Source organism: Apaloderma vittatum, unplaced genomic scaffold (assembly GCF_000703405.1).
Source record: "Apaloderma vittatum isolate BGI_N311 unplaced genomic scaffold, ASM70340v1 scaffold11177, whole genome shotgun sequence".
Taxonomy (NCBI): domain Eukaryota; kingdom Metazoa; phylum Chordata; class Aves; order Trogoniformes; family Trogonidae; genus Apaloderma; species Apaloderma vittatum.
In genome coordinates, this window is record NW_009724571.1 from 589 (window position 1) to 9,269 (window position 8,681).

General features: G+C 45.2%; 1 protein-coding gene across 1 annotated transcript; it reads left to right on the top strand.

The window, feature by feature from the left end:
• Positions 1 to 1,315: 1,315 nt before the first annotated feature.
• On the top strand, positions 1,316 to 8,188 carry LOC104276299 (tomoregulin-2-like; the record flags this gene model as incomplete). Its single annotated transcript, XM_009872557.1, has 4 exons — positions 1,316 to 1,439; positions 2,762 to 2,920; positions 7,054 to 7,140; positions 7,550 to 8,188. Coding segments are annotated over 4 exons (467 nt in total), but the record flags the coding sequence as incomplete, so codon positions are not given.
• Positions 8,189 to 8,681: the final 493 nt, after the last annotated feature.

Sequence of the window (8,681 nt, forward strand, 5' to 3'; positions counted from 1 at the left end):
TATATCCCAATGTAAGCAAGGATGCAGGAGAGGCAGGTTGGGGTTCAACATATGGACCTTTAAAAAGAAGCAACGATGATCCATAGAGCAGAGGTCCTGAAAGTCCTAACGCTGAAAGAGAAGCTAATGCTGTCTACAGGGATGTGGAGGTTGCCCTGTCACCCTCGTTTGCTGGGAGCCTGTCCTTGCCGGTTTGAACATAAGGACAACATAACCAACTTTATTAGCTCAAGTTGTTAGAGGCTCTTAAAAGTCTCCTTGGACAGCAGCGACAGCGAGGAGATTCGTTATGAAAATGTGAATCTTGGATCTGCCACACACGCTTTTTCCCAGAGGTGGGATAATACCTAAGCATTCCTACTGCCGGCGCGACTGGCTTGGAGGCAGAACACAAATTGTAATTGTTTCATAATGCTCGGGGACTGCCTTTGGAAGATACAAATGTTTCAACATATTTGCGTGCAAGCTCCATCTCCTCATCGTGAGAGGTTTTGTTTTTTTCTTCTCATTGCAATTAATTGTGGCTAGATGAGACTACCAAAAAAAAAAAAGGATTTTTACCATTTGAGATATATTGGTTAAATGGAAGAATTTGCCAGAATTACCCAGATTAATTAACACCTCGGTGGCCTGCAAAATCCGTGCGAGTTTATCACAAGAAACGCGCTGCATTTCAAAAGCCCATGAGGTACAGGTTGATTGCATGTTTCAAAACTAAGTGAAGCCTCCATGTTGCTGCCTCCAGGTTTTGCAGTCTCAGTGACTGTTCAACAGCTGCAGAAAGGTCAAAACCAGCTGAAAGGTACCCATGCTGTGGGAGGTGGAAGAAGCCAAGAAGCTCTGCGTCACGAGCGTCATGAACTTCAGCTCTGGGCTCCTGCTCCCCTACTCAAGCCATAAAATTATCTTTCTGAATATGATGTACTGAATGACCAGATACATTGTCATGGCATATTACATATTCAGAGCGTTCCTCCTAGTCCTGCCTGGGTGGGAGAGGACAGTCCACGGAGGATAACAGGAATGATCAGGTGTTTTTCATGTGCTGTTCTGTAATCAGGTTTCGAGTAGTCAAATTATTTCTTTCCAGGTGTCTTGTTTGCTATAACTTCAGAGGCATTAGGTATGCAAAAGAGCGACAGAAAACCTTGCAAAGCTTTGCATCTGCATCAACCTTCCTGCTCCAAGGGGCAAACCCTTTCAGAACACCTTTCGCGTCTTGTGGTTTCCCTTTCTTTTCTGCGTCAAGTTCTTCCCATCGTTTCACTTTATCCCCCACTGCCAGGTTAACGTTCCCTTTCATCTGTGTTCACAGAGAATGCAAATAAGCTGGAAGAAAGTGCAAGAGGGATCTACATCCCTTGTCCAGAGCATTACAACGGCTTCTGCATGCATGGCAAGTGTGAGCACTCCACTAACATGCTGGAACCGTCTTGCAGGTAATGCTTCCTCTACCAGTGAGGAAAAGCTACACACATGAAAATATTGACTTAGGAAAACACTGAATCTAGGTAAACTGTGTAAAATAATGGTAAACATGACACATTAGACCCATCAGCCTTAAATTATTTAACAAAGTCCCCATTTTCTGTGGCAAAAGCGCATTGAGTGATGCGCGACGTTAATCGATTGGTGTGGGAGGTGGCTCTAGGGGAGGTTTGGGCAGGGAGGAGAGGTGATACCGAAAGCACTTGTTTCTACAGCAAACACCTCCACGCAGAGGTCGGGATGTCACTTCTGAAGTCCAGCCAGGTAGCAAAGAAAAGGACACATGAAATACCATTTTTCTGGGATGTTGGACTGGGAGAGCAAAGATGCGGAGGGGGTTTATCTCCCAGGACAGACCCTCAAGCCAGCGTCTCACTGCTCCCGCGAACAGTCTGGGCACGTTTTGCTCTTTGCAGTTGCAAAGGTTCTCCGTTCAGCTGGAAAATGTCCTTTCCTTCGTCTGCTTGCCTGCAGGAGAGGAAGAGGGTGGAAGCTCAAGCCTTAACCCATCAGGGTTGGTAGACACTTCTGAGAGGAGCCCAGGAAATCTGGCTCAGTCTCGTATGGTTGCTGCTGCCATTGACGTGGATTTTCACATCTTCTTGCTTGGGCTTTTTAGGGGGAAGGGGGCTAAAATGGGAAAACCCACTGTTTGATCCCCACAACCCACGGCAAGGAGATGCCAGGCTGCAGGATGGGAGGTGGTGAGCAGCTCAGCAGGCAGCCTTGGGGTGGATGGTTGCAGCCTCAACAGAGGGCTTTTTATAGCAACCAGACAAATTGTAAATGATGTATCCACTTGCAGGAACATCTAATCACATTTCTTATGGAGCTTGGATGATTGCTTATCACCTCCTTAGGGGTAATCTGCATAAGGAGCCACAACTAGATGGCTTTTTACCCTCCCCCACCTCCCCAAAGAAAGGGAGAAATCTAAAATACCTCGTGCAAGAAACTAAATGGATTCTCATCACAACGTGCAAGTAATTCCGCTTGATGTTAGATAAGTCCCGGTCCCCTGGGCACCTCCTGGCACTGTTGCAGTGTCATTCACTCTCACAGACCTTGGCGATGCTCAGGACCCGAAGCCTTCCCTCTGAGAGGTTGAGGGGGCACCCGTGCTCTAATCTAGGGGGTCCTGCTCTGCAGAAAAAAAAACACATAAGCTTGTGCTTAGGCCACTGATTTTTTTTTTTCAGATATAATACTATGTTTTTTCTGCATTCTTTGAAAGCAGCAGGTATGACTGGAGCAATTCTTTTCTTGGTTTCAGATGTGATGCCGGCTATACTGGACAACACTGTGAAAAAAAGGACTACAGCGTTTTATATGTGGTTCCAGGTCCAGTACGATTTCAGTATGTCTTAATAGCAGCTGTGATTGGAACCATCCAGATTGCTATCATCTGCGTTGTAGTCCTCTGCATTACAAGGTCAGTATCTCTTCGCAATAGAAAAAGAAAAGACTTGGGGTTTTGCTGCTTTGTGCGCTGATGGCGGGGATTTCTGTGGTGACACTGCTGTTTAATTCCCCAACAAACAGAAGATACCGTCTTGTCCAGCCGGCGCTGCTTCATTATTATGACTGGATTTTCACTTCCATCTTACTCAAACTTAGGTAGCAACGGTGCCTACAGCACATGGAGTTTCCTGTTTTGTATTCAGATGCTTGGACAAGTGTTGTTCATATAAATAAGGGGAATATAAATGCAGCAGCTGGATCAACACTTAATAAAACTAATCATATCTCCATCTGGTTTCCTCAAGGGCCCATTCCCTTAGTCCTAATCAGGCAAAGCACACAAACTTTTAAGCCTGTTTGCAATCCTGTTGATTAAATGATTTCATTAGGCTCGTACACACGTTCAAAGGTACCGCTCGTGTTCGCTAGACCATATATGATTTCTTTATTTTTTTCTTTAATGAGGAGGACACGGCTGTTTGAAGGGAAATGAGAGCTCCGGGGCAGTTCAGAACGAGAAGGGTAAATGCAATTCTTTCCCCAGTGCTGCTCCAGTTCCCCACTGAACTGCGTTACTGTGTCTGGGAGGGCAAGTTCTGAACTTCAGACATCTTCAGGCTTCTCTCAGAAGTCATAAGGTTAAATTAATTCAGCTAGCAAGACTGATAAATCACTCTTCTAGATATATATATTATTTTTTTTAATATAAAAAATAAAAGCCAGGTAGCACACCTCTATAGAAAATAAAATCTCTAATATATTTCAGCCACTATGTTGCACTACCCTTCTGGAAGACAAGTGTAGCATTTTTTCCTGGGAAAAACCAAAGAGGAAAAAAAAAAATCATAAATCCTTCTAAACCAAAACCATCTGATGAAAGGCAGCTGCTTTTTTGGCCAAGCCAAGTCCATCAACTCAGTGGTAAATGCTGAATGAGGCAATGGATTATGGTGATATTCACAGAAGGGATTCAAACAACCCAGAAGCACATAGTAGGAAAAAGAAGGTGGTGGAGTAACTGATAATGGAACAAATGCTCTGTGTCGTTTTGTCACCTTGACGGAGTAACACAGGGTGCTTCGCATGGAGGGGTGAAGACAAGTGTGCTCCATGGGATTTGGTGCTGTCCTAACAAAATTACCCACCACGGTTTTCATACATAGGTGGTACCATTTCCAGCACCCTTTGTAACCAAGTTAATTTATGATCTTTCGACCTTTCTTTTTTTTTTGTTCTGTAATGCGTGTAATTACCGCAGAGCATCCTCCAGCCCAGCAGAATGATTCAAGATACATTTGCAGAAGCGTATTCTTAAGTGGCCTTAGAGAAATCCACGTGACAAAGAGAGCGTTGTGGCAGCAAATGCATAAGTAATTGAGTTTTTGAAGTTTTTGGAGAACCCGACCGTACTAGTTTGAACTCTGTAACCTGAACTCTTGAAAGTGCTAAAAACCACCCTAGCAGCTTCCTGGGAGAAAAAAGGGAAACTTCACTCCCTCAGAGGCCGCTGCAACCAAGTTCTTTGCTGCTCATTTCAGTGCAGCTTCACCTAATTAATTAATCAAATTAGTGTGATGCACTGTGTCCAAACCCTGCATTTTAGCTGCATCTGCAACTCTTGTAAAGCTTTTAGCTCTTAAAGTCACGCCTGCAGTGATGCAAATCTACGGGCTGTCCTCCGTTCCCGGGCACTTTAAGCACGGTTTTTTCGCACAGATGCTTTAATCCAAATACCCGAGGGTCCCGCTCCTTCCCCTGGCTCCTGGGCTCTTGGTCCTGCCGATGTTCTTGTGCCACCATCGGCATTTCTGTAGCCACACCGCAAACCCAGTCGAGGGACGGATTTGGCTGAAAACAGCCCATGGAACTGATGATTTGGGTTTTTAAGTGGCTCGACTCCTTGCTGAGGCTACCAGACGTGAATAAGCAGCTAGGGTGGAAAAGTAGGGGACCAGAGGCTGAGAAGTACGGAGGAGCAGCAAGGCACGGTCCCCACACCCAAGGACTTTTGGCTTAGCTAAATGATATAGGTATGGCGTCGTGTCGTCATGATTCCCAGCAGTTTTCTTTACGGCTTTGCATTTTTAGTGCTTCCCTAACGTTCAGGCACAGCAGCTTATTTATGTGGAGAAATAACTTGATTAAAAATGAATGCTTAATGTGTTTTACCTGCTCTGAATCACATCGCGACTAACTCAGTGGAAGCTTCAATGGAAGGAGGGCAGGCAGCCGGTGCTCGGGTACCGATTTTACATGGATATAACTGCTGTGTTCATAAATGAATGCATCCCACACACAGAGCACTACAAAGAACTTTTGATTAAAGGCCGAAGAAAAGCTGTCACTCAATTTTAGTGGACGATTTAAGTCTAAAAAAAACCAAAAAGCTGATTAAGTGCCCCTCTTAGGAAACCCAGATGCACTTGGGGCACAACCTACCCGTAAAGGCAATAGCATTGCGGTGTCAGCACTTGGCCCTGGGGCCTCCCTGATTCAAACATGGGCATTTTGGTTAAAAATTGCTTTTTCATCATCTTAATAGGAGCAATCTCTACATTTGAATCGATGTCTCTCAACCTGGGACTAAGCGACCGTGTAGGTACTGTGAGCATCAGGTCTGGGAAAGCGCCCATGAGGTGCTCGTCCCCTTGGGTCCAGCTGGAGCAGTTGGCATCCACCATTCTCCAGGAATGCACAGCCACATCCCCTGACAGCCACATCCCCTGGGATTGCTGACCGCTCTGGTCCACCCTCCCCAGCCGCTCAGTACCCCCCTGTTCCTTACAAAACCAGGCTGGCCGTGCCCATCATGGTTCCCCAACCCCACATCCTCTGGGATTCGGAGGAACCGCCGGTAGCTTGGCCATCCATCGCTGCCGGCCGCTGCAGGAGGATTTAGCAGTGCTGTCTCTCTCGAATATCTCCTCCTGCAGAAGCCTGTGAGGTCCGACGGTGTGAGCTCTGGCTGAACGGGCAGGCGAGGCCGCTCGGGGACAGTCAGGGCTCGGAGGCTGTCAGCGTGCAGTTTGGTGAATCAGCCCTTGTGTTTGCTAATAACAGCTCCCTGACTCGCTCACAACATTTTGCTCACTTTTTTTTTTTTATTAGGAAGGCACGGTGAATAATGAGCCGGTCATGAAGTTGCAAACCGGCTAAAGTCTGCATTAGTTTCATAAGGAAAGCTCCGCCGTGACCTCCGAGAGTGCTGAAGAAGTGTGGCTTATTTTTCCTGGAGTAATGATAGCAGCCTACTTTCCTGTTTTCCGAGAAAGAAACAAGGCAAAATATAGCTCACAGCCGTACATTTTCTCATGAGGGGGTGGTCCCGTTGGCTTGAAAGTGAGGCAAGTCAGGACAATCTGACCCATATTTTGTTAGACACTTATATAATTGAATTTCAGCGTTTCGAAATACTTCATGAGTCCATATGCTCTTGTTTAGTCTTTCAGGTGGTGTCACAATACTGTAGCATCCCTCCCATTCAACAGGGTGGGGAGAGGGAAAAAAAAAAACCACCTTTTATGATTTTAAGAGATCAGTAAAAAATTATTTCACTCTATTTGGGATTTAGTTATTTGACACAGAGGTGAAGGCAAGTAGTGTGAGCTCTCACTGCGCTGAGGGGGTGGACTTTCCCTGGTGCATAACCCATAGGGCTGCTGAAAACCTTCCTGAAACAAGTTAGCCCAAGAAAAAAAGGACTATTTTTCCATGTCAGTGTGGTCTGGAATGTCACAGGGCTAACCACCCAGCTGTGGTGCAGTTTCTGCCGTAACCCCTTTGCCTTCCAGCTGCTTAGAACTTCCACTTGGGGGCTCAAGTTCTTCATGCTTTCCACCTAGGGGCGCCTTTCCACAGGAGGAAACCAGAAACACGCGATTATTTTTCCCGTTGGTGGGGGGAGACACTTCGTAGCTGAGGAGCACCGTGAGGTCCTGATGCAGAAGAGACTTGCTTTTGCGGCCCCCCCCCAAAGGGAAATAAGCTTTTGGTCTCTCCGGCGCGATCGCTTTTTGGAGGATCGCTTGACGGAGGACGCCTCTCTCGCGTCCCCGAGCAGACGCCTTGTTGAGAGCCCTGTATTCTCACCCCTCTCTTTTCCAGGAAATGTCCCAGGAGCAACAGAATCCACAGACAGAAGCAGAACACAGGGCACTACAGTTCAGACAACACGACAAGAGCATCGACAAGGTTAATTTAAAGAGCGCATGTTTCCACAATGGCAAAACTAACTGCAGAGAGCTTGGACTACAAAAAATACAGTATTATAGACAAAAGATTAAGACAAGATCTACACATGTTGCCTTGCATTTGTGGTAATCTACACCAATGAGAACATGTACTACAGCTATATTTGATTATGTATGGATATATTTGAAATAGTATACATTGTCTTGATGTTTTTTCTGTAATGTAAATAAACTATTTATATCACACAATATAGTTTTTTCTTTTTCATGTATTTGTTATATATAATAAATACTCAGTGATGAGAAAAAAAATTGCCTTTCTTAAATTTGCTGTATCTCATAGCTGTGTATAGTCTTGGGATGTTGTACGTGGACACTAACAAATCTCTTCTTTTTTTTTCTTTTTCCAGTTCTAGTGGCAATTTTGAGTCTACTGAACTCAGTAGTAGGGTTTTGAGTTGGTCCAAGATCAGCGACAATTATGGATGTGGGAAAGGTGAAGAATAATTTAACCTACATTGAGGAGGGATAAAATATTTCAGATCCGGAGTCAACTACATTTCATCAGCCTTCTTCTCCCATACCATCTATCTTTACTCTCCCATAGCTTAGGAAGTCTTTGCCTCCTAAATTAAATCCTAACCGAAGGGGAAATGGAAATTCTCGGTAACCGCGATGAGAGTGTCAGGGGTAATGTTTCGATTTGGGAGGGAATTAGGTGTCTGTCAAGGTGAACCCTACGAGAACGCTTTGCAGAATGTCCAACTCTGGTCACTGGAGTGAGTGAAAATTGCTTCTTACTGTTGATTGAAAATTATTAGGTTAAAAAAGTTAATAACATAATAACAGCCCAAATGCCAGCACCATTTGTACCTCGTGAACATGCTGATATAATTTATTTTTTCAAAGAGAAGGTGAAAACCACTCAGAAAATACCTTATGAATAACTTTATGGGTGACCCTACTCCATTAAATGCAATGAACTCAAATGTTGGCTATACCTCAGGAAAATAAGGGCATGTGTTTTGTCACATCCACATGATGGACAAGATGCCAAGTTATTTCCATGGTAGCTGTAACTCTCCAAAACACGTTCTTTCAAGAAGCTGAGGTTGCCCTAGTTTGTGCTGTGAATTTTGAAGACAGCAGAGTGAGACTGAAGGGCAGAGTGCGATAACTTCGCCTTAGCTGGATAACATCCACTGCGCTAATTGCCTGCCGGAGTAGTAGGCGCCGTAAGTAACGTAACCGAGCGAAAGAGCCCCTTGTGACGGTGTTCCTTGTGCTGTGCCATCCCAAAGAGACTTTGCCTAGGTGGAGAGTCCCCGTGACAAGAATTAGGAGCATTTCTCACTGTCATCACATAAGGAATGGCATTGGGGTCAGCCGCAGGTCTGGGAGGTTGCCCAGGATGACGTCTCATGAGTCTGTTTCCATCTCCTCCTTCTTCTACTCCACTTTTGGTCTTTCCTCCTCTCCCCACCCCTGGCCTGCTTTGAAATGAATCCATTGCATGATGTTCACATGGTCTCCATTTTTGGG